A 27848-nucleotide genomic window follows, 5' to 3' on the forward strand; every position below is an offset into this window, starting at 1 on the left:
AATGCGACAGTTGATTTCAGCATCGAGGGATAGATTTTCGCTGATTGTGGAACCAAGGTGGGTGAAATTGGGGACAGCATCCAGCTTATAGTTGTCAATAGTGATGACAGGTGGAGTGTCAACATCTTGGCCCAAAACATTGGTCTTTTTCAAGCTGATGGTGAGACCGAAGTCTTTGCAAGCTTGAGAGAGTCTGTCCATGAGACACTGGAGACCCTGCTCAGTGTGTGATGTAACTGCTGCGTCGTCAGCAAATAGTAGGTCTCTGATAAGGGCTTCGCGTATCTTAGTCTTCACTCTCAGTCTTGCAAGGTTGAACAGTCTACCGTCTGATCTGGTATGTAGGTATACCCCTTCAGTTGAGGTCCCAAAGGCATTCTTTAGCACTATGAAGAAGAAGATGCTGAAGAGGGTGGGCGCAAGGACACAGCCTTACTTCACACCACTCTTGACATCAAAGGGCTCGGAAATGTTGCCCTCATACTGTACAGTTGCGCTCATGTCGTCATGAAAAGATCTAATTATTCTGTGTAGTTTCGGAGGACATCCAATTATCAGCAAGATGTTGAAGAGCCCTTCCCTGCTCACCTGGTCAAATGCTTTAGTCAGTTCCACAAAGGCGACATACAAGGACTTTTGCTGTTCTCTGCATTTCTCCTGCAGTTGGCGGAGGGAGAAGATCATGTCCACTGTTGAGCGTTCTGCAGGGACGCCACATTGGGACTCTGGGTAGACGCGCTCTGCTAGCTTCTGCAGGCGCATGAGCACGACACGGCTAAAACAGCTATTGACTGTTTTATTTGGGGCTTTGTTGATATTACTTCATCTCCATGTTATGACCCTCTAAGCAAACTCCTTGGGTCATAGCATGGATGGAGTTGAGATCCCTCCTGCAGGGCAACAGTATCAACATTGTCCCAAAAAGCAGTCCATATCTGTATATTATGGCTTGTCAATAAAACATGCAGTTCCACCGATTACACATTTGATGCCTGCAGGGATATGTATCATGGAAAATACATCCAAAGAATGCACATTTTACCAGCAAAAGTGAAAGATGCTCTGCCACCACACAAACATATTTTAGAGCCCAAACTATTCAGATTACAACTCATATGGCCATCATCAAGCACAAATAAACTAGAAAACACCTTGAACCATGATTTACCTAACATGATTTCAAAATAAATGTCCTTGGGAGAAATGTGATTCAAGCTTGCTCACAAACCTTAAATACAAAATCACCTAAACCAGCATGAAACATGTTTCAAAACACATTTACCAGTGAATTATCTTACAATTTTAATCTATGGGCTCAAAAGAGAGAGAAAAAAATCAATGGAGAAAAGAGAAACAGAAATGGAAAGACAGAAAGAGAGAACGTAAGACATGTTACATCTTCTAGGCTGCACAAATTATGTACTCTCGTCTGTACACAATACCTAATTCACAGATTAATAGTTACCAGTATGGGTTGCAGCTTTTCCGTGATATGAGCATATATTTGGTGGATGCAAGGGGGAGGAAAAGCTGGTAGGCCAACTATCAAAAAATGAAATATGTTTCTAGTTTGACATATTTCTTGACTTGGTTGGAGTACAAGATGAAGAAAAAGACACTACAATTAACTTAAAAGACTATCTAAGAGATGAGATGGAGAGAGAGAGAGAGAGAGAGAGAGAGAGAGAGAATAAGAACGAAAAACAGAGAGAGCTTGCAGAAAGTTTTGAGGATTGACCATGATACTGTCTTTCAACACATCACTCAACACTATGGCTTACCCTCTGGGAAATTTTTAGAACTACTTCATTTTCATGGGTACAAGAAAAAAATGCATGCACAGAAATGCACATGTGGGACTATGTTCACACTGATTGCAAAGTGCAATCAAACCATATCTAGCACATCTTTTCTCATCACAAATGATCCACAACAAAATTTTTTCTATTCTGCAACAAAGTGCCTGATGACAGCATGATCTGACAGGGGAAAAAAAGTCACATTTATGAAATGTCTGCAGTGCTGGAAACAGACATGTCTCCCCTCTTACATAGCAGTCAATGGTGTGCTCTTGCCTTGGTCTTCACTTATTGCTGGTCACATGGTCACAGATTGTTATTAAGTTTCATTATTCCAAAAGTTTATTAGGGCAAATATGAAATACGGTTCGTTACGGTACTCCGAAAGTTGCTCATTCCAAAGGTTCATTAATCCAAAACTGTAATAAGGTTCATCAATTCGAAAGTTCCTACATCAGAAGGTTTGTTATTCCTAAGGTTCACTGGGACTGCAAATATCTGCACTGAGATGAACCCTTAAGGTGTAAATTAATTATTTTCAATCATCACAGACTCTCCCTTGATTCTGCTATTACATTACTTATCCCCACATTTTTCTTTTTTTTATCATTTGTCTGCTGTTTCCTAAAACCTTCAGTATCTGTCATCACAGTTATCTCAATAAATGAAGGCAGGATTTGATTTGTTACCTTGTCCCATGAGTTGATAACTTTCTAGGGTCAAGTATTAACAATGTCCTGTTCATCAGCTAATGCTCCGGACAACTAACCTTTCCGTTCCAAATGTCACTTGCCAATGTCAATTTTCCCTCTTAAATCACTAGTACATTACAAATCCACAGATCCACAAATCCACAAAATTCTTGTAAAATCTAGAAATAGTGAAACTTTTAAATCTGATTGCAATATTCTGGTAAACGTCTAGGCTAAAATATACTTCACACTTGCAAGACAACTTCCAGTAAACTAGTCTAGAATGTTTGTGATGACAAAATTATGTAAGGCTTGAAGGAAATTATCAATTTGTATTCACCTTTGGACATGTAAAGCATTCATTCCAGGTATGGCATTTTCAAAACTGGCCTGAACAATTTGCACACACGAAGAATGAATTAACACATTTGCATTAGACAATCTATATTAACATTCCACATAAAATCAAAGGACAAGGTGAAGTTATGGCATACTCCCTGTACAGCTAGTTATTCTCTTATCAAAATCTCCTTTCCCCCTTCTTTTCATTAATCTTCTCAGTTCTACTGTTGACGATCAATCCAAATCCTATGGGATTCTTGGATCAAAACTGAACAACAAGTCAGCAGGTAATATGAGTAGCTGTATGTGACTTAAAAGGATGGGTACAGTTTTGGTTTAGATGGGGCTGCAGGTTCCCATCTTTTTTTGAGTGTGTGTTTGTGAGATAATAAGAAACCACTTATGAAATATGAAAAAACAAACAAACATGTAATTCTTTGAGGAATTCACAGTTTATTTGATGAAAATTGATCTTGAAATGGCTGAGATATCTATTTAAAAAAAAAGCAATCCTAACAAAATGCGATAGGCCACAACTTTTATTAGGATCTCTCTATCTTACCTTGTTTTGGGATAAATCAGTCATTTCAAAACCAATTTTCATCAAATAAACTTTCGATTCCCCTTTAAATTGTATGCTCTTTGCTCTTTAACATTTCAGAGTGGTTTTTAATATCTCGCAAAACGTTAAAAGCTGAATCCTTACCTTAAGTAACAACATACCATCCACTTAAATAATTTACGAGTAGGTTCAAGAGGCAACATCTTGTTCTCTTCTTATAACCATAGATGCAATGTATAAGAATATGTTTCTCATCCCACTCATCACTTGGCGTAAATTAATTCTGAAACCTTCACGCCTTGTCGCTTCCAATGCTCTTCAAGATCACGATGAAATTACACTGCAGCTGCGTTTCATATTGCAACCAGCGTTTCAAGTCTCTGGAATTTGTAGGGTGCTAATTTGGACCTTTTCCAAGTCAGGTTGGTAGAATGCCATAAGGGCAAAGTTAAATTATGGCCAAGTAATCAGAAACTTTCTATCAGGTTTGATTTCATCAATTAAACTGATGTTTACTGTCAGAATCATTGCTCATAAAAATGTATATCCAATCATTACTGTATGCTGATAATAATGTCAGAAGGTATTGTTGAATTCCAGTACTGGTAAAAGATGTTTGTACTCTATGGTGCAATTGCTTAGTTATCTTAATTTGTTGTGAGTACACCTTTACCCTCCTTGGATTGAAAACCTGATTATTAAGACCCTATTGGTAATAAAAAAAAAAACCCCAAGAATACTGCAATATTCATAGGGTACAATTTACCATGGAATTGGAACTGGACTGAATGTTGATATACTTCATTCTTTACTTCTCTTCACTACAAGATTTAGGTTTAATCGTAAGAAGTAACATATATTTAAGTATTATATAGATCGTACAGTATATCTCTATCAATCTTTGTTGTCATGTCTGGCTATCTGAACATCTAATTCTTCGTGTTCAATGTATGACCTTCAGTTTCATTCATGCTCAGCTACTGTAAAACGAGGAATTTTCGCGTGCATTTTAATTTCGCGAATCTTGGCGCTCGCGAAATTCGGGAAATTAAAATGCACGCGAAAGTTCTTGTCTACACTATATGCATTGAATGCCAGTGGCAGTTCGCGAAAATTTAAAGCCGCAAAAAAGGCCTTCGGCTCCAATTCGCGAAAAATTCATGCCGCGAATATATCATGTTTTACAGTAAATATATTCTTCAAAAACAAGAAAGACTAGTCAGAACTTTGCATCCCCAAGAGTCAGAGTCCAAATGAGTCACTCAATATGTGTAAATGAATACTTGCAAAAAAACAAACAAACACCAAATAATAATAATGTTTTAAGCCCACCTACCTTTGAAGCCAAGTCATTGGAGACAAGATAGTGGACAAAATTTCTCCCGATGAATCCACAACCTGAGGAAAGAAAGATGAGAAGACAGCATTTCATAATAAATCTTTTGATCAAAACAGCAGCCCAATTTTGTCATGAACAAATCTTTCATTTTCTTGTAATTGCTCAAAGTACATGAATTGTTTTGTTCATCTATAAATTTGTATAATGTCTGTGGACCCTCTTGAAGAGTGGATCTGAAAAGACACTGCAAAATAATTTCCAATTTTTAACCTTCCTCATTGTGTTTTCGTGATTTCAGAAAATGCTGCAAAATCAACAGTTCTGAAGGATTTCTTGGCAACTGTCATTAAAGGGGAATTCCAGCACAGTTGAAAATTAGTCTGAAGAGAAAGAGTAAAATTTTCTTAGCAAAACAATGAAAATTTGATCAAAATTGGATGAAAAATAAGAAAGTTATGACATTTTGAACAGTTAATGTGAACATGCAAATAGTGAAGTGATGATGTCATCTCCAAATAACTTGCCATTATATAGGTTGCACTCAAAATTTCAAAATTTTTATTTTTGCTTTAAACTCAATTATGCCCCAGTCATCAGATCATTTATTTGCATTTATTTGCATATATCAACTGTATGAGAGCTGGTCTGCACAAATTAGCAAAACTTTACAATTTCATAATTTCCCTAGTTTGTGTAGATTTTAATCAAGTTTTCACTGTTACACTGGTAAGATTTTACTTTTTCTTATCAGAATAACTTATAGCTGAAGTGGAATTCCTCTTTAAGACCTCAATTTACAAGCACTGCATTTCTCAATCATAAGTGTATCAAGTCTCTCCCAGCTAGCGAGGGTTGTAGAGTTTATCACAGTAATACTATGCGTCCCCGTTTCACATCCATGTCTCATGCTCCCCCAATGTCTGTGACACATTGCTGTTGGGTATTCCAATGAATGAATCATGAATGCTCACTGTTTTAGTCATCCCAGTACCTTCAATTCCCACAACCACATCGCCATTTCACTAGGGGAGGGGGGAGGGAGGGGGGTATCCAGAAAGAGGAATAAGGGGTGTAGAAATAGAAAATGAAAGAGGGGATAAAAGATAGGAGTATTAGAGGTAATTTTGTGTGCTGATACTTCATAGATTAAGATTTTGACACAGCCAAAGCACCAGTGAACTCGCACATACTCATGATTACACACACACAAACACAAACATACACAGAAAACCGCATATAAAACACGTAAACATGCAGACACAAGCACACACACACACACACACACACACACACACGCACACAAACAAACATAAATCATGCAAATCTGGCCCCAACAGTTTTGTTGATTTTCAGTTAGCATAATGCTGACTGAACATCCAACCAAGCTGGTTTAAAAGTTATTGGTATTAAAAGCTGAGGTCATCACATTATACATTTCAAGCCCATTATCACTATAGGGAGATGGATTGAGAGAAAAAAAGTCTCCACTTGGCACATTGGGATGATTTAAACAGTGTCATCAGGTACAGACAATAGCTTCAAGAAATAGCTCAAACTACAAATTTTACATATAAGCTTGGAAGAGTCTTACCATTGATATTAAGAATCAGACGCATACATGCCCCCCCCCCCATAGTGACATCTTGCAGTGACATATATTATCCATCATATTTTATCCATCAGGCAATGGGACAGTGAGACGAGAGTTTGTACAGATTTCATTACCTTGTGACTCTTGCCTGATATATGTTTTTTTATAAAACACTTACTAGCAAATGGTACTGAATCCACTCTCTGCATATAGGAAATTTACAAGATGCACTGAACAATTACATTACTGCAATCATGGATAAAACACATAAATTTGCAAACATTCCATCTCAGGAAAAGTGAAACACAGCAGATTTCACTAGCAGGGTGTGGATTGCCTCAAATAGCACCAAGTATATGTTGTTCTGTGAGCCCCATGGTATATTGTGCAAGTTAAGAGCTCTGCACCTAGTGCAAAGCATACATCCGAATTCCCTTTATCAAACTCCCGGCAAAAAAAAACAAAAAAAAAAAAACACCCTAAATAAACAATCAACAAAATACTAGGTGATAAATTCACCTGCAAACACATTTCTGCACATTTACACAAACCTTACAAATACCCTGACTTTTCTTACATTACTGGAAATCTTTGGATGAGTCAGAATATTTCATGTGGCTTGCATGAAGACTACACATAATGTCGGCGGTCAACCCAGTGATTTCTACCAGTACGCAGTGGTGACTCAGCAGTCATGCGGACAAGAGTAAAACAGGAGAAAATTGCCCCAAAATGTTGTCCGCACCGACGGTGTCAGGTAGTGACAGTATTTTGCCAATGACTTGGGGCTGAAAGGGTTAACTTAGGCATATCTGCTGAGGACAGACCCAGTCTGGTATATATGCATCATGCGGTTCACGCCTGGTCACACTCACAGGAATATGTCTTGCCAGCAACTCACAGAGAAGGAAAGAAAACACTTGACTTGCATGATTTATACAGACGAATTATAACAGGCACATCATGTAGAATACTGAACAACTATAAACTCTAAAATATATACATATAATATATAAAAACAAACTGAGTCCACTGATAAAACTGCACTGTACATTGACGTGCCTGTACCCTAAACTGTGGTATCCATCCTCTTACAGTGATAAGTTAAATGGCAAGTAAAGAGTAAAGTTCAATTATTTTGTATGAATATGAACACAAGATAAGAGTGTATCGAGCTACAAAATAACCAGCGTGGCTATTTACATCTGTTATTGCTGTTGTTGTTTGTGTTACATGATATATAAGTGCGTGAATGTTGTGACCTTTGGTAAAGGAAAATATTCTATATATATAAAGTGTCACCTTCAAACACATTCTTGGACTCAATTCTTCTTTCTGTCTCTGTTTTTTTTTTTCTAAACACTATTGCAGCTGTGAACAATTAAAATGGTATAATGTAAAATTAACTAAGAAAAAATGCATGAGTAATCATTTTTGCACTCTGTCAGGTAAGATGAATTTTGCATGTTCTTAATTTGACAGACAGTCATGACGATTGAGCTAGAACTTTTAGGTTTAATTCAGAAGGGCGCCAAAACAACTTCTTGCTTATTTTTCCTTTTCTGTGGGGGGAGGGACGGGGTGCATGTTTTCTACAGTATCTGACATCATGCCAGAAACATACTGAAATTTATGATAGATTAATAAATTCTCATCTACTAAGTGATGACTCACAAACATCCCAAAACCAGTGCTGGTATTCATATCCCATGAGTGTACTGCAATATCCACCCCTCCAAAGGATGTCTCATGACCACAGCAGGACCTTGGATATTTGTGTCATTCTCCATAAATAAAAAACTACCACGATGGTAACGAGGTTAGCATTAAAATATATGATTTAATTATCATAAAGGCACCATATGTAAATAATCGCAAGACAAAAATGCAATCTTAGTATTCAGTGACAGATCCAGAGGGGAGCGCACATCTGGTGCGCCCCCTCTTTATTTTTTGTTAAAACAAAAGAAATAAAAAGAAACAAGTTGGGGGGGGGGGCGTGCACCCCCATTTCATTTTGTAAAGGCACCTCCACTTCATGGATTTCCTGGATCTGCCCCTGGTATTGCAAATATGGTACAAGAATGCATCATTCAACAAAAGAAGGCTGGCTGATGTCACTTGCAACTTTGAATACTTGTACCAAAAAATGAATGTTTAACAAACAAACAAGCAAGCAAACAAATAAAGTGTGCCAGATGAATAACACACTCCTAGAGTCAAAAACTTTTAAAGGACAAGTTCACCCTCATAAACATAAGGATTGAGAAAATGTAGCAATATTAGTAGAACACATCATTGAAAGTTTGAGGAAAATCAGGCAATCCGTTCAAAAGTTATGAATTTTTGAAGTTTTTGTGTAGTAACCGCTGGATGAGAAGACTACTGCAGTGTATGAATAACTTAGATGTCACATGCGTACAACAATATAAGGAAAATATAAAGAGAATTTCACAAAATTCCATCTTTTGAAAAAAGTACACATTCCCTTTACTCGTTACCGACAAATGTTATGGGTAATATTATTCCCCCTGCCTTTAGAAAGAGGCAAGTCAAGTGCTCTTTTATTATGCGAAAAAAGTGAAAATATGTTGAATTTTCTTTTACACTTTCTTTATACTGTTGTACGAATATGACTCACAAGCTGTAGTAGTCTCCTCATCCAGCGGTTCCAACACAAAAGTTTTGAAAATTCATAACTTTTGCATCGATTGTCCAATTTTCCTCTAACTTTCACTGATGTGTTCTACTATTATTGTTGCATTCTCTCAATCCTTATGTTTATGAAGGTGAACTTGTCCTTTAAATAGCACAGATTTAGCTAACCTAAGAATAGAGAGCATCTTATATTTGCCAACAACACAACAAGACGTATGTACCAGCACAAAAGTTTGTTTGTTTGATCTTGAACTAGGAAGCCATTGTTAGCCCTAATTACACAGTAACATGACCTTCATTAGCTGGTCTGACCCTGAAGTCAGTTTTATGCAGTCAAGGCTATATTCTTGGATATTGCTAACCTCAATCTACATCATTAATGGATTCTTATCTGATTGTTAGGTATAGCTAGTGAGGGTAACCCCAAGCTTGTGTGGCACTGTCCAAAACCTTTGGTACTGTATAAAAAAATGGAGGTCAAGATAGTGACCTTCACTTGGTAAACCACTTCCTGAGTCACCCTTTCTCAAAATTTGGAAAACACGCAATTACTGAGATGACTTTGTCATCTGCACAGGAAACCAAATTCATTCCACACGGCCTTTACTTTCCCCCTCCCAATTTAATAATTTAGCTCGTAATATAAAGCAAAAGTTTAAAACTTTATGGGACAGTGCCACACGGGGACAGCTCATTTCAGATAAGGAAAAGGTGAAAGGCCAAAACGACAAAGATTAAGATTGTTGTTCATTAAATATGCATGTATCGCTTTGCATTGAAATGTCAAGATCATTACCAAATAACATTAACCTTCTGCATGCTAATGTCCATGGGTATGTGAATATACATTGTATTTGTGCTCATTTGATGCATTGGCATAGAAAGGGTTAAAAGTACAGTTTACCTTTGCAAGCAGTGATTTTAAAAATTTTCGAGTTACCACATTTGATGCACATGTGTAGGTCAGTTGTATCACAAAAAATCCTACCATGCAAAAATTTTGCAATAAAACCTAAAATATAGGGAGACGTCACTGTGTTTCTCACTAAACCATAACCGTAGACGGTTTAGTCTAGATACAATTTCATCATAATTATTGTTCACATTTTGTATATTTAACAATACTTTACATTGGTTAATCCTCACTAAATTTTTCACAATGATTGTTTCTATGCCTAACTCACATTTCAGAACTATTTTGAAGCACTAAAGCTGAATTTTTATTTCACCTGCAAATGGTAAACAATGCCTTTAATGTGATATAGTTTTATGCAAGATTAAAGCTGTTTCTTCTTTCTCACTATTTCTCTCTCATTCTCTTTCTCTTTTACAGATGACATAAAAAAAGAAGTACAGTGCACTCCCATTATAACAAACACTGATATACCGAAATTCTGGTTACAACTTAGTAAAATTTTAGAATGCAACATTATCTGCTCTATGTTTTTCTATTGTTTGTTTGGTAATAACCAAAATTCAATGTAATAAAAGAAAACTGCTGGTCCTGAGGACTTAATTATAATGGGACTCCACTATAATAATTTATAATCAACTGATGAATTGAGGGAAGGGTCTACTACAATGGAAAATTTCCTTGGTTACATCCTCTATATATTTCCATGCGTAGCTGGATGGATAGATAGATCATTTCTAAGATTGCCATTACATGGTTCTCCAAACGTTGTCTGATTTCTCTCATTGGCTGTGACAATCATTCTAATGAAGTTAGCAAACATTTACAAAATATACTGTATACGCTATATATTTCGCGTGGGTTTTATTTTCGCGAATTTCGCGAGTTGGGAGCTATTCGCGAAATTAACAACACGCGAAAATATTACCTTCCAAAATGAATCCCTTGCCTTGATGATACGAACATTTCAGTACTAGTATACCATGTCACGGCTTACCGAACAGACCATACTGGCTAAGCTTGTTTACGCACGTCCACGTCTACTTACGAATACTGTAGAGAGCCAATCCATTATCGCAAGGGGACCACTCGTCAGAAATCTAGCGCGATGGACTTAACCACTTCAAAAATGTTGAATTCTAACTTACTAGTTCGCAAAGTTTGGTAAGTTTTTTTCATGCAGTGTATAACTAGTAGGTCCTATCATTCTTATTTGCTAGTAAGTTGAACATTCACACTTTCTTTGCCACTTCATATTTTCTCTGGTCCCCCAATCGCGAATTTAACCACTCGCGAAAATGTGTGACAGCGGCAATTCGCGAAAATTTATGTACGCGAAAATTATAGCGTATACAGTATTTGCTTTAATCTAAAGCACGGGGAAGAGACAAAAAACACAAAGTAGGTGTCATCTACTCGTTAAAAGCTAAAGTTGAAACAATGACAGTGTGCATGATCTCCAAAACAGTACTCACCATCAAATCTATATTCAACCTTATGCATCTATAGGTGATAACTTTCTATATGACTGACATTTATTTAATACTTTTTTCCCCTCAAGTCAACTGGATGTCTTACTTACTTTTCTGTTGGCTACAAAGGCCTTCTTATAGGCCATCGAAGTTTATAACTTGACTATAAATGCATATCAAACTGCTATTGCTGCCTTGTAGCAAAAAAAAACGAAAACAAACAAAAACAAAAAACAAAAACAAAACCAAAACAAACACATAGTACACGGATGCCACTTACCCTTTGATCTGTCCGAACACACACACACATTCACACATTTTTTTTCCTCAATAAGCCTCATTCATTAACATTCTAACAATACAAATATAATATTTATAAGCTGATACCAATGTACAAAGTAACACACACAGACACACTTTATACACACGTTATGCACACGCAAGCTTACACATACAGTAAAAGTGGAAATTTTCGCGGTGTTGAAATTTTCACGCATTTTGCGCAACCAGAAACTAGCGCAAAAAATAAAAGCGCGCAAATATTTTTGCCTGCCATATGTCCCCGTGCGTGATGCCTTGATTCCGCTGAATTAAAAACACACGAAACTCTTCTAACCCGGCCAAGCGCGAAAAATTAGTCGCACAAAAATATCCACTTTTACAGTACTACACACAGCCATAGTTATGCTTATCGATGACGCCTACGATGAAAGGAAACTTGGTTTTGCAGAGAAAGTATGTGCAACTATCTATTCAGAGAGTCTGAAGCACCAGCACTGTCATCCTTATCATATCTCTATCACAAAATTGTTTGTACTTTGAAATTTTAGACCGAATATACTACAAGAGAAATTGAAAGCAACACATCCGCTTTCCTCTATGCACTGGAAATTTGTTCTAGATTTACAAGGATTCACATCAATTTCAAGGTTCCAAGATCCCGTTAAAGGATCTCCCTGCTGTGTTTCAGATTCTGAGTTGACTTTGCACATCTTTCTTTCCTTTTCTATGCAAGAAAAATTTTCCTCAGAACACTGTGATGTTTGTTTCACTACAACTGTAGCTGATCCATCTGCATGAAAGAATCTTTTAAAGAATCATTAAAGGGATAGTACAGCATTAGTGGAGATGAGAATTGGGCTTTTAATTTTTTGTGAGATGCCAAGAAAACACTTATGAAACAGTACAAAGTATACCATTTTAAGAGGAATTTGGAATGACTGAAACATCCAAAAACAAAGTAAAACAAAGCGAACGTAATAAAGTGTGGGTCCCACACTTTATTACACTCGCTCTGTTTTGGATATCTCAGCCATTTCAAAACCAATTTTCATCAAATAAACATTGAATTCCTCATGGAATTACATGCTCTTTCATATTTCATAAGAGGTTTCTCATTATCTCACCAAAAAATGTTAGAAGCCTGAAATTAGGTCTCAACCAAGACTATACGATCCCTTTAAATTGGCATATCTGAATTTCACTGCATACTGGTATCTAAGTTTAGAGAAAGATTAGAGTGCCAATGTGAGAGAGAAACAGGAACATTACGCTTCTATGCTGTGTTGCTTATTGAAGAAATTGTAACAAAAATGAGTAAATAAGAGGCTTTGGAAAATTCTTCAACTAAATAAACAAACAAACAAACAAACAAGTATATGAACAATATAAGGCATAAATGAAATATCCATGATTTTTTTTTTAAATTCTATCTTAAGTATGAAGCATTAATCATTAATAGCAAAATGTTAAATTCAAATAAAACAAAAATACATGGCCAAACCACAGAAATGTAGGTTCTGGGACTAGATGAGTTGATTCATTATCAGTTGATTCTAGAAGCAATAAGATCGTAGCATCTTTGGGGTTCTGATGTACCCCCCCCCCCCCCCAACTAACTTTCCCCAACACCCGATACTTACACAAACAAGGAAAGAGTGTTATGGATATGGTACTGGTAGACCGGACTCCTATGGTGCCTGGTACTCCTAGAATGGTGATGGCAGAATGTCCTAACCTTTACTGGCCACTTCACTCTTTTCTTTTTTTTAGGCATTGCTTATGTGCTGGTATGGTAAGATAGAAAATTTATAAGTGAGTGTGCCTAGGGTTGTGAATACAATGCTAGAGGTGTCAGAGAAATGACAGTTATCAAGACCTACATAGGGAAAAATCTTCCTCTGTGTATCATGTGATTCTAACAGGAGACTCATATACATGTACATGTATATTACAGGATTACACATTGCTTCACATCAAGCATCCATGAAAATGCATGACGCCAATGAACAAGGAGTCAAGACTAATAACATACTACCATTAGCATTTCACTTGGTGGTACTAGGTTTCCATACTGGCGGACAGTAGCTGAGTATTACTTTAGGAGTGTTCACCCAGCTACCGTCGACATTATGATACGTAATGCGACTTCCACTGCATACCGGTCAAGACCAAGTGGAACAGATTCACATTCACAGTGCTTGTATTCTTGTTAACCTCCACAAATGATCCACAAGATACATGTAACTGTCAAAAAATATACACTGCATCATCCTTTGAATTTCTTGAGAATTTATATGACTTTGTTGGATCTTTGCTAGATCTTCTTTTAATATGTAGCAGAGATATGCCTACAAATGGAAGGTGTATTAAACTCTGCTGATCTGTCCATGTATACGCACTGGTGGCCAATTGACCTTGCTAAGATCCACCAAGAGAATTTTTTCCACATTATGAATGATAAACATCAATGAAAAAAGAAAAAAAAAATCTCATTTCATTTGCAGGCAATAATGCAACAGAATGTGATCAAAATCACAGGAGCCCAAACAGTGAAACAGTGATTCCAGCTTGTCTTTTACCAATTTATGCCCAAGTATCTATACCAAAAGACTACTTGGTGGTTAAATGGTCCTGAAGAATTTCAGACCCCTAGTCTCATAATGAACCATGTTGCTGACTGCTGGAGAATTTCCAATAAAAATGCAGCTGGTGAAAAAGTTAACTTTGCCATGTTTTTGAACAACATTCCATTAGCGTTTCAGGAAGGTGTGCATCACAGACTAAGATCATTTTCACACAAGCATAGAAACTTAATTGCAACACTGAATTACACTATTTTATTAGAATAAACGTCTGTACACACAACTGATGAAGGCTTCACAGATTCTGTGGTGTTTTGCATACCACAGTAAGTTCAGAGTAAGAAGAGGAGGTGTGGCTTCTTTTCAGGTAGCTATTAATCACTCTTTAACAGTACTCTCGAAGCCATACGAGCGGTAAATTTGACTTTCTCTTTCAGTTCAGACAGACTCACTACTGTAGTAGTAGCAATATGTAGAATCTAACCATGCTGAAGGTGTTATATTTCTTGTGTTCATCCTTTCTTTCATGAAGAGATGGATTGGGAGGCATCCATGCACAAATTTAACATTACAATCTGATGATACCAAAAATCAGGCTTGATCTCTCGTACTCAAAATATGGCACAGCTGCACAACTTCACATGTGGTGCGTGCTTGAGGCTCAAGTTTTTTCTGCAGATAAGTTAAAGGTCACCGTGAACTCTGCCCCCAAAACACAATTTGGATGTCAATCCATACACACAACTGCTTTGTTCCTCCATTTGGGAGAATCCAATTCAAATTATCCTCTGTGATTCTAGTTTGGTACACACAGTCAAAATGCTTCATTAGCTTGATGATTCTAGTGATACAACACATCACTAGAATGACCATTCACATGATGCATTCTCTGCTCATGTGACAATGGTCAAAGACTCACATTTGAAAGATGGAGCCAATTCAAATGACAAACAGATGTCTTCTATTTCATCTTGAGGACTGTACATGATTATCTTTGCTGAAGCAGCATTCCTTGCAGCTCTAATGATGTCTACCCCTAGCTGCTGCTTTCTCGTTAGTGTCTCAATCAGACAGAAATATCCCATTGCCACAACAGGAACATGGAATGCCAAGAATAAAATCTGTTGTGGGGAAAATTACCATCTCTCAGAGTCTGTGGGTCAAGTCTCGGCCCATTCACACTCGCTGAAAAAGCGTGATTCAAATCGCAATTAAAATAGCAATTCAAATCACGCTTTTTTGTGTTCTTGTTCACTCCTACATAGGGAAAGCAAAAATCATGACCCAATTCACAGCGGTTCAGAGAAGAATCACGACCCAAATCGTTCCAGTTCCAGCAAGGATGCACAAGTCTAAGATTTTGACCTGACTTTGACCAGACTGTCCCGAAATGCCCAACATGCACCATTATCATTGGATATAAAAGAACAACTTGTCCCATTTTGCACACCGTTCACACACACTTCACACCACAAATAATTGTGACTATTTCAGAAACATCACGCTTCTAGTGGTGCACCGATCATAAAAGGGGAAACAGTCCCTTCGAAATAGAGCAGCAACAGGTGGTATCGCAGTCTCCTATTTTCCCATCAACCATCTTCTTATGATATCTCTCTCGCCTTCCTCAACCTCGCATTCTCTGTACACACATGACCTTTGCATTCCAACCCGTGGTTCAAATAATCATTCATTCTACACCAGCTATTAGTTAAGTATTGACTATACAGCAGGATTCCTCACACATAGATATTCCTGCAAATAGATTCTCTCACGTTTCTTTCCTACAGCGTATGTATCACAAAGACTTAGCACACTCATACATATCTGAAACAGAATACTTATCTAGTTTCTGTTCTGGAGGTGCCATTTTTTTTTTTTTTTTTTTTTTTTGGATAAAAAAAGTACCAATGAAACTGTACTTCTGAGACACTTGATCTTAGAATATTAAATCACCCTGGACAAATGCCAGCCACATTCAACACTTCATCTTAAACGTTGTTCTTCAAAGGAAAGTACTTACTGACATAATCATCTTAAAGGGACAGGGCAGCTTTGAATTACATGGAAATTTCAGGTGAGCTAGGATTGGCATTGTGACCAAAGATTATCAAGAAGTATAATCCTTGAAGAAAGCTGGATTTTGTTGTGAAAAACAAAATAAAAATTGATGAATCCAGAAATAATTCAAACAGCCTGACCTGTCCAGTTGCACATGGACTGCAATCAGTCAATAAACTCATAATGCAGTGTAACTTTTCATCAATCATGAAATTTGTGAGAGAGTAAATATTCAAGGAAACTCCATACACCTGATATACATTCTTGGAGCATAAATTCTTACAAGAATGACTAGACTTTCCCTTTTAGCACACAAGTTGTCACCTGGCATAAGATTTAAGATACTAAGCACCATGGCATTCAATGGCATTCTGATTTTGATCCTGAGAGATTCAAGGAAAATGAAATCAAATGCACTTTGAAATGAAGGTCATAAGATCTACAGTGTGTACAGATTGTACGTACATATGTACAAGAAGCAAAATCTAAAGGAAACCTGAGGAAGATAAGTTATTTATAATAAAGTGGCCTAAGACATCATGTGCACTGAAAACAGCGATTTGAAAATAAAGCCAGACAAATCAACAGATTACATAAAGCTGTCTTCTGATCAGAAATCTTTTGCTTGAAATCTCACTCCAACAAATTACACAACAGATACAGAGTTAATTAATATTAAACTGTCTGGCAGAACGAGTAAACACAAATATATACCATGTGAACAAAAGGGTATGTGTACAAGAGTGCATACTCAAGAACCAACCAACTAGTGCCTACCATCCAACAATAACAAGCTGGCAAATTCCCAATTTCTTCTTCAGAGAGGTCTCTACACTGTATGCATGATTGAAGTGTTGGAATCCCATCACTTATCTGGGTTTAAAATGTCCGATGTTAGTCACCTTGTTCTATATCAATTAAACTCAGTTATCTTCCATAAAAACTATCAAAGAATAATGCTCTTGGAGCAATGAGAGCTCTCTCTTATGGCTATGTCTTTGCTCAAGATAGCATTGCAATTTAACATAGCAAACAGCCATGTTTATATAATGTGATATTGAAAGATTATAATTGGCAACATGATGCCAACACATTAAAAGACAGACATATTCAATGGATCAAATTTTCAGAAGAGTTTTTAGTGCAGAATTTCATTCAATTCTTGAATTCAGTGTTTGATTTCTTATCATACTATTGTGGTAGTGTATGCCACCAAAGAAAACCCACTGGTAATTATATGACAAACACTGTACTTGCAGAAAGCTCATCCTAAGGTTAATGTGTCTGCAAAGTGAACTGGATAGTATAATTACATATGACTCCTCTCTAACGATAAGACAGTAAAGATATCTATTGAGGTCAGGACGATTTTATGATAACATAGTCTGATGTTCATCTGTGATAATTGATGCAGTAGCTGACTCTCATACATTGTATGGAGTTTGAATTGATCCTGCACAGTGAATATGAGCTACATGATATGAAAAGCTGGATTAAAGACTAGGTCTATGTGAGAATTCTTCTTGGAAGTCGGTCTACCACTGGCATTGTTTAACTTTATGACCTGCAGTTGACCATTAAGTCCTACAGCTGTGAGGGACTATATGTTTGTAATAAAACCCTTCCACTTAATCATAAATGTGTGGTCACATGGCAGCAAACTTCTATCAAGTGTCCAGCAGTCACTAATGTTTAACGTCTAATGTGAGGCTCATGTAGCATCTCTGGATAGCTGACTCTGTTTAATATGATTTTGAATCTTTATAGATTAAAAGGAAGAGAGTCAATTGTTTTATTCTTTACTGAACAAATATTTGATACAACTTCTTTACATAAAATTCTTGTTTATAGACAAGTCTAAGTATGACTCAAACGGACAAACCAACAACTGATCCTGTGTAAAGTTATCAGTAATTCAGTAGTTATTCAGTGCATGCCATCCATTCTGAATATTGTTTTACACCAATGTAGACCCTACTCTATTATAATTGATGTCAACAAATAATACGACAAAATCAGAGACTGAATCACTGTCAGCTTTAGTGGTGGTGGTAAAATTTCATGAAACAGGATCCTTTCATACACTCGAGCAAAACTGAATAGATGTGCTTTGTTTCATAAAATATAACTCACCTTCTGGGGTTAAAAAAAAAAACAAATAAATTTGCCATGGAGTACTGTACATATTGTACAACCATATGATTCCTTTATGTCATGTTATATTCTTCTAAAGTGCCATATGTGGGACTAGCTGTTTTATGAAATACCGTACCACACTTCATTACACATAATGCCTGGGACACACACCAAACACTAATGTAAACCTGTGGGCCTACAGGCACATAAGAATGCAAAGACAGCGTATAGTAATAATAGTGAATGACACAAGTGACATAGAGGGAATAAACTACAGCAAAACAAAATAACTATGCACTAACAAGAAAGAAGTACCAGTAGACCTAATGAAATGTAAAATTGTACATAATAATGGGAAAAATGTTTGTACTCAGGGGCGGATCCAGGAATTCCATGAAGATAGGGGGCGCCTTTACACAAAATTATAGGACGAGGGTGCATGCACCCCTCCCCTATTTTTTTTTTTCATTTCTTGTTTCAACAAAAAAATAAGGGGGGGGGGGGGGCACGCCCAGAGTGCTCCCCCTGGATCTGCCACTTGTAGGGCCCTTATTGCTCATTTCTCAGACATAAGGTACTAAGAAATATATTATTGCACTAGGCACATTGACACTAATGCAGCCTGGCTTATCTCTCTCTCTCTCTTTCTCTCTCTCGTTTATCTACTTAATTATGATTTTGGGAGGTGGAGGGCACCAATAAACTCCTTTCGAATTTCACAGGTACCGGTATCACATCTGTGTTCAATAGACCATTAACGAGCATCAGGTGCCTTGATGACACGGTAACGATTTCTGATATGATTTATCACTACTGAGTGAAGCCACAGGATCAGAGCAATTGCCCAGAGCAGGGGGTCTTTCACCTCTACTATGGTCAAAATACTAGTACTGTAGCCCTGGCCGTGGCGTGGTACCCATTCTGTATGCTGTGTTGGCTAGGATGGCTGCTCTAGGATCGATTGTACTGTTGCCTAGCTGTACCATTTTGATGTACCACCCACCCACCTCACATAGATCACACAATCACCGGAGACTCGTACGTTCTACCGCCTTTACCACACGGGGAGCAGGTTGGATGGGCGTCTGCTAATCTCAGCGGGGCTAAATTTTAACTGTAACCAAACCACTCAAAACTTTCGTCAACCACACAGTACTTACCTCCAAGAACAAGAACTCGCGGTTTCTCGCCAGTACCAGAGGCCGCCATCATAACTTTTAGGAGATGAACCTAATATTGAGTGAGCCTTCGAAAAAATTTACCTCGACAACCTTCGAGACGGATGGATGATCGATGAGCGTTGTAGGTAACGGCGGAGTATAAATGCCGTCGTGCAGTACACTTGTGTACATTTGTACCGTACCAGCATGTGAGACGCGGATCCTCCGCCCAAACGAAACCCTCTATCTTGTTGAAAATAGATCTTGCGCGTAGCCTGTTTTCTGGCTACCTGACCTCAGACTACAACCTACATGACCACGGAGCTGTGGGAAAGGTTCGTTTGTCACTTTACTCGGCGCTCATTCCCAATCCACCTGTTAGAGTCGGAGAGTAATCGTGATGAAAGTAAAATGCTAAAAATCAGAACAAACATCAGCGTAACAGACAAATACCAGTGTACAGACGAATTCAATGTCTTTATCAACGTTATCACAAATCCAAGATACATGTGCATTATGAATATCTGTGTATGAAGTAATACAAATAGGCCTAAAGGTAATCATTAAAAATAAATGACTGTTTTACATTTTAGTTTGTAGGCCTATACGTGACATTCCCATAACTGAAGAATAAAAATAGGATGTTATTGGATAGGATGATGTTATTAGGATGTTATTTGTTCTGGATATTTGTTTTTTCTTAAATTTCTCTGTAATGGACTTGGGCCTTTCTCATTTTCAGATATTGATGCTAATTGACTTTTCTATATCATAATTATATATATATATATATATATATATATATATATATATATATATATATACATTTATAGATAAAACGTATGTGTGTGTAAAAAAAAAATAAAGACTTATGTTGTCATTAATCTCAAACTCATAGGACATGATGAGATCTTAATTTTTTTTTCAGTCTGTTATCACTTTATTGTTAACATCTTGATAAAATGACCCTTGCGATCATAATTTTCTGGTGTGACATGCTGAGAATTCCTTGTCAAGAGAAGGAATTCACTTGGACAACAGAACGCCATCAGTGCGTTATATCTGAATTACATTATAGATGGTGAAGTCGCCAATTTTTACAATTTGAAGAGGGCATCCGTTAGTAGAGGTCTGAGCTCTGGTATCAGAACGGGGTGATGTTGATTATTCCGATAGTTCTTTAAGCCGAAAATGAAATAGGCCTAAGGTTCGTTATTCCAAAAGTTCATCAATCCGAAGGTTCGTTATTCCGGAACACACAATTTCCATACGTATCATTCGCTAATCTGAAAAAAAAAGAGAAAAAGATTTCATTAATCCGAACATTTTTATGGCGTTATTTTGAAGGTTTGGTATTTCCAAGGTTGGTATAATTCCATAAATAAAATAATGTCATTTTTTAAATTAAAAAATTAGATAATATTCGTTTTTCCGAAGTTTCGTTAATATCCGAAAATAAAAAATAATACCTACCGGGCTTTCGAATTACGAATCTTATTCCGTTTTCGGACTAACGAACCTTCAGACAATGCCTTCCGAATAACAAACCTTCAGAATAACGAACCTTTGGAATAACGATTGGAATAACGAACTGTAAACCTCAACCAAACCACCATTAGCGTCATAATCATTAAGTTGAGATGATCCTGTTTTGAATAAATAAGCTAATCTAAGAGAAACTGATTGGAGGTAGCCCCGAGCAGAGTATTAAGGCTGCGTTCACAGAGATATACATGTGTACTATTCGGGTATTCGGGGCTCGTTTTCGAGGGCACGCGAATAGCTTGAATCGAACGATAGGATTTCCTCACACCGGTTCACATAAGAGGGCACTATTCGAAAGTACCGAATATAGCTGCGAATAGTATAGCAAAGTGGGAATCGAGCTTGTTCGATTTTCTTGCAGCGTATACCGTCTCTCGTTTATGAAATAATGACAATTTTGGTCTGGATTTGCCCTTTAGCAAAAATAAGCATGTAGACTGACATTCTGATGCAGTTTAGAAATTGTTAATAAGATTTGCTGGGATGTAGGAGGAAGAAATCCTCACTGCATGGGATGGTGAGTTGACGGTGCGGGTGATGGTGTACTCGGTGCCCGAATACCGAATAGCGAATAGCGAATAGCGAACACCGAATACTTCTATGTGAACGCAGCCTAAGGAAACCCAGACTTGCATCTCCCAAGAGCCAAGATTCCCAAAGCTGTGCAATCAAGACCTTTCATACTGGACATCTCTACTTGTGATTTGATTTGATTCGATTTATTTATTCCCTGTATGCCATTTTTTTTTTCAAATACTTCAACTTTCTGCAATTTCATCAACAAAGTACAAAATAATTCTAGTATATTTTCAACAATTATCGTCTTTTTCGTCAATTATACAATGCATCTGTAATATAATTACATGAGTAACATCTTAATAATTTGCATACAGAACGATTGCCAAGAATAAGCACAAAGCTTGACTGTTTGGCAACCGATAACAAATAACATTACAATAAAGAAAAACAAGAGGGTCCAACATGATGCTCGTGGAATAAGGGTTAGAGAGAGGGAGAGAGAGAAAGAGGGAAAAGAATGGAAGGGGAGGAGATGATAAAAAAACCTCCCGATACAAGTCTCGCCATGACTGTGAACTGTGTGATGTGCATATCAACGCCATGGAGTACAAAAAGCAGTTCTGTACACTTTGGTTTATATCCAGCATGATGAGGAGATCAAGCACCTTGGTCCCGAAGCACTTAATGAATTGATGATGGTCAATAGATATAAATGTTTAATTTGCTTAATAACATACCTGCAAGACTACTGGCAAGATATAAGTTGTAGAGGAAGAGTTATTGCGTTACTGAAAACAGGTATACAAGGCCTCAAAATCCCGAAGTGCTACAGGCCTATACCTGCTCTGCTACATTGGATAGGCCTGTGCAAGGTGCTACATAACTTTATTTTACCACTTGCCCAGTCGGGCAAGCAGATTTTCAAATTTGCTGTGAAACACTTGCCCGAATGTTAATTTTTATGTTTGGTTGCCTGAAAAGAAAGTCCAAAATATAAGGAAATGATATAGAAGATCATGTGTAAGCAAGTCAATTAAGGGCTAAATAAAGCACAATCATTTGAATAAACAGCACACATTGACTTGCACGCTTAGATGGAGTAGCCAACTTGGTCTGATCAAGTGTTGCCATTGCATTGCATTGGGGCTTCGAAAGTGTTGGAAAGTTGCTGAAATGAGATATAAAGTGTGTTGCATCACTAAACAGCCAATGCCTTTGGGCTTCTGTATGGTTGATTTATATAATCTATTTATGTGGGTTTGTAGGGGAAATATACAAGTGAAAAAAGTGGCTTTAAAACTGTTTGCTTGCCAAATTTGGGCTAGCATTTGTTCTCATTGTTCAAAACACTTGCCCGAATTTGATCATTTTCGCTTGCCCCGGGCAATCGGGCAAGTGCTTATAATATATTATGTAGCACCCTGCTGTGTAACAAGCTCTCTTGTATTCAATAGGCTTTACGACCGCATCGTCTCCTCCTTGGATGAACACCTTATCCCCAAACAAGCAGGCTTCAGACCAAGTCATCCCATCGAAGATGGGTTTGAGAAAGAACTGACCACAGGCCCTGCTTCTGTTGACCTCTCTGCAGCGGTATGGCGCGGTGAATCAAAGAATCCTCGGAGTCCGAAAGCTCTTTTGAATTGATTCCTCATTCAGTCCATGGTGTAGAAGATCAAGGAGGTGGAAACACCTCCAAATTCTAACTCTTTGTTGTGAAAAATCGGTTAGAAGATAGTCTATGTGGTAAGATCAGGGAGGTGGAAGTTGTCTTCCACCTCCCTGGTAAGATCAAGGAGGTGGAAACATCTCCTAGCTGGTCTAAACAAAATGTGTTTTTCGTTGTGAAAAATAGTGGATAAGACTCCCGACTCCCAATCGGAGGACCCAAATTCGATTTCCGCCCAGTGCTTACGTCCTTGGACAAGATGTTTTTACCCACCATGTCCCTCTCACCCCAGGTGTATGAATGGGTGCCTGGCAACGCTAGGGTAATAATAATGGCAGGGCCCTCTGGTAGAGCAGTGGCAACACTGAAGAAGCTACCCTTGATAATAAGATATTATTATCATTTATGTTAGCAGGTAAGTAGATACTTGCTCTCCTGCTTCCTCCAGTCAATGTGTTCACCAAAATATCTACCCCAGAGATCAATCCATTCAACTCCCAGAAAGAGAAATTCAAGAAACGAACCCTCGCCATCCTCTGTTTGAGCTAGAATCAGTGTAGAAGAGGCTGAAATCAAGGCAGAGCTTCCTCCATTATAGTTAAGCCATGACCGACAGGGTAAGCCTCAAAGGGCTGTTTCTGTGGTCCAGACACATTGGAGTTGGTCATTGCAAATCCTCATCCTAAAAAAGAATTTCTATACCACCCGGTTTTGAGGAAAAGTAGTCAGAAAAAAAGAGACATATTTTTGGATTAACGAACATTCGGAATAACGAACCCTATAACAGTCGGGCTTTACGAACCTTCAGAATAATGAGCCTTAGGAAACCTACTTCATTTTCGGATTAACGAATTTTCGGAATAACGAACCTTATTTCATTTTCGATTAACGAGCCTTCAAAATAACTAGCCTTATTTCATTTTCGGATTAACGAACCTTGGGAATGGCAAACCTTACTTCATTTTCGGAGTAACGAACCTTCTGAATAGCGAACCTTATTTCATTTTCGGAGTAACGAACCTTCGGAATAACGAACCTTCGGAATAACGCTGTAAACGGTCGTATCAATTAACCCTTTTTCATTTTCGGATTAACGCACCTCTATAGGTATATCCCCTAGGGAATTCTTGTGTTTCGGAATAACGAACCTTATTTCATATTCGCAGTAGCGACCCTTCGGAATAACGAACATTACTCAGGACTCCAGAAGATGAAAAAGCTATACCTCTATAAGCAATGTAAGTGACTTTCCTCTGTTTCTTTCTCTCTTTCATGTGCCGATACACTGCAAAACGACTCATTAAAATTTTTCGCACGGCAGTCGAATAAAATAATGTATGATTACATCAACTAGCAATGCAAGACGATCTGCCTGTGAAATTTTCGAAAGTGTATTATAAGGAGAACACGTTTTCCCTTAGATAGCTTTTATCAGTAGTGTCAATGATAAAAAGGGGTGACTATATAGAGGGGATGATTTGAAAGAAGTAAACAATTTAATTATCTTTGATGGTCTTATTTCCATGGTAGCCAAAGTGACTTCAACTACAAACAGACATTAATTTGTCCCTGTTTTAGAGCACAATTTCACATGCCTGTCATTAATTGTATTAATTTTCTGTTGTGTGATCGTGAATGATGGATCGAGCATTTTTGTGCGTGTGTGTGTGTAACGGTTGATCTTCTTCTTCTTCTTCTTCTTCTTCTTCTTCTTCTTCTTCTTCTTCTTCTTCTTGTGAAGTACAGTAATCCACCTTCTGGTGTACAGTATTACATACTGTTTAGTTGGTCTGTTGGAGTGCATATAGTACATTAAAAAAAATGAAAGGACTACTGTATAATTTTATGTGCAATGCTCTTGCAAGCCAAGTCAAAAAGCAGTTGCTCTCCCATTACTACTGAGACTGAATAGTATACACACGTTCCACTTGCTAATTAGACTCCATTTAGGTTAGGTTTATAACACACATACTCATATATTGATCCCACTTTGTTTTGAAATGATAATTTCTGTTTTGTATATAACACCCGCATTTTTGTTCCCTACGAATTATGTTATGTTTCGGAGCGAGAGATGGAAAAAGACATTCCAGCTATCAAGACAGACTATAATGTTTATTGCAATAGATGGCGCTATAAAAATTGTGTTCCTCTGTCCCATTGTAGTTTATTGTGTAGACGGAGCATAATGTCAGCTCCTGTGTTATTGCTTTGCTTGTGCACATATTGTATATGTGTATTACAACAATCTCGATGCACAGGATGCGGACGGGAGCGCACGTGAGTAATCGGAGAATCCTTGTATGATCTAACCTGCCAGTCTTTATCCATCGAAGAAAGTGACAATCGGTTATTGGCAGCACGAAATTCTACTTCATATTCAGGTATTCTCATCTCACATTTCTCTCGTTTTGAAGGGCGTTTGAAGTAGACAACGAAGGGTCAAAATTCACTGCGCAAGTATCGTTACATGCATGTAGCAGTGCGATTTCTTTGACGGTGATTACTCCGAAAGGACAGCGTTTTCAGCGGATACGCTCTCGACAACGTAGCGGCTGTCTCCCCGCGTGTAGTAAGGTAAGAAGACGCTGCGTTGTATGAGATGGCAGCAGTCAGCACCCAGTGCTAGTGCTATTTAAATACATTCACGTTGCGTTGTCGGCATTCTAGGCGAAGCGGTTGTAAATAAATTAATAATGTCATCTGTTTGTGGTCGTTGAGCGTAACCCATCACAGCCGGTTTGCATTGGAATTTTCAGTATTTGAAGCGTCCATGAAAATCAGTGCCATCGCCATTTGATAATGGAACTTTCTAGTGAATATTGAGGTCAGAAATCAGTTGTGCATTGTTTATTCTTCCAGATGACTGTTGTTTACCGTCTGTGACCTCATTCTCAAGGCATCAAACAAGACGGAACCATTGCATTGTTAATTTTTTTTTTGTTGTTGAAATGAATTCTAGAAGCATGTGAACTGTGTGGGTCACATGAAATGAAACAGTAGCTAGAAGGTGTCGAAGACATGTGTACAAATTTGACAAAAAGTTATGAAACTTGAAAGTATAGAAAATCTATAATGCTGTCTATATGTGTGGAATTGTACTTGTAGTAATTTTTACTATTTCTATGGGCCTTCTAATTCAGGTAAACTTTACAAAAGTCAAATGAATATGATTGAACCAAAGCATATTTACAATGTAAGTATTAATAGAAGATATGAGTAAAGGGGAATAAAATCAAAACTTGGCTCTTTTTGTAGGTGAAGAATCTCAAGTAAGTCTGCACAGTTGATACAAAAGTTGCATTATCTTAGATTGATGTGATTGGTGTTTAGAACAGAACCTGTAGAATGATTATTGTAACTTCTAACTGTTACATTGTATCTCATGGAGTACTAGATTCTTACTGAAAAAAGGTTCAATGTACAGTGTCCTAGATATTGCCATATTCTTATGGAATCATCACGAGTAGGAAAGAAAGATTGCTCCCATATTTTTGTTTTTCATGTAGATCTGTAATGACTTGTTTATACTAGCCATCATGGCACATCATATATTTTTGACATTCTAGAATCAACTTGACTCCTTTGAAATGGTCTTTCATTCAATGTAGATAACGGTACTAAGATGGTCATTACAGCAGAAAAGACTAGTAGTATGTTTAATTGTACTGGCTCTAAAGAAAAGAAAAACAGCTAGTGAATCCAGGATTTACAATATGTGTTTCTTTAATCAGAAAGTCTGATTAAAATGTTAAAAAAAAATGAAAAAGTAAAAAAAAAAAAACATTACCTCAAATGCATGTTCAGTTGTTTGGTTGTGATAGACTGCTTCATGTTCGTGCCAAGTTATGCTCAAAATGTGACAACCATGCTCCGAGGGAATGAAACCAAAATAAGATCAATGAATTTGCCATGATTCATTCTTCTATTCACAGAGGTGCCTGTCCATACAAATCCCTGTGTACGTGATACACAGCATTCTCTAGGGGCCCTGTTGTATAGGGTTTCAAAGCTTCAGTGTACAGTTAGTACATGTATGTACAATGTACAATATATACCGGTACTGTATAAGCTGTTATTTTCTTGAGGGTTTAATTTTCGCTAATTTCGCGAATCAAAGTTGGATCGCGAATTTAACAACACGCGAAAACGTCTCCATGTGCCCTGTTAATAGTGCATTAAGGTAAGCGTTGGCATCAATTCGCGAAAATGTCTATGGCCTCGTCATTCGCGAAAATATATGTACGCGAAAATAACAGCGTATTACAGTAGTTTGCATTTGTAAATATCAAAGTGTTTTGTGAAGGGGGCATTATACACTTTCCAAGAGTAAACCAGTTGGTTATTTAACAGTGTTCATGACACAACTTTTTTTCCCCCTTTTTTATGATGCAAATGCAGTAGTACATGTAGGTTATAAACTATAAAAGAAACTTTTGAAAATGTGTACTGAGCTTTTGATATCATTGATTTTCAATTTGATAGTGATATTGAGAAATAATAACAGATCCCACAGTACAGGGAAT

The 27848-nt window shown here is 37.4% G+C and overlaps 1 protein-coding gene and 1 long non-coding RNA gene across 2 annotated transcripts in view; one reads left to right on the forward strand and one right to left on the reverse strand.

Moving 5' to 3' along the window:
- The window catches only part of LOC139744392 (dTDP-4-dehydro-6-deoxy-D-allose reductase-like), a 48169-nt gene extending 28435 nt beyond the window's left edge, over nt 1-19734 (reverse strand). The window contains exons 1-2 of the mRNA XM_071654834.1: nt 19590-19734; nt 4732-4793 (exon numbers count right to left, since the gene is read on the reverse strand). Of these exons, the coding sequence (XP_071510935.1) occupies nt 4732-4793; nt 19590-19641 (114 nt within the window). The 5' untranslated portion in view covers nt 19642-19734. The remainder of the gene's footprint in view (nt 1-4731; nt 4794-19589) is intronic.
- A 5891-nt stretch (nt 19735-25625) lies between these two features.
- The window catches only part of LOC139744403 (uncharacterized), a 133646-nt gene continuing 131423 nt past the window's right edge, over nt 25626-27848 (forward strand). The window contains exon 1 of the long non-coding RNA XR_011711824.1: nt 25626-25899. This is a non-coding gene — a long non-coding RNA (uncharacterized lncRNA). The remainder of the gene's footprint in view (nt 25900-27848) is intronic.

Source organism: Diadema antillarum, unplaced genomic scaffold, assembly GCF_040938485.1.
Source record: "Diadema antillarum isolate AM-2024a unplaced genomic scaffold, OU_Dant_1.0 seq00001166_RagTag, whole genome shotgun sequence".
NCBI classification, from domain to species: domain Eukaryota; kingdom Metazoa; phylum Echinodermata; class Echinoidea; order Diadematoida; family Diadematidae; genus Diadema; species Diadema antillarum.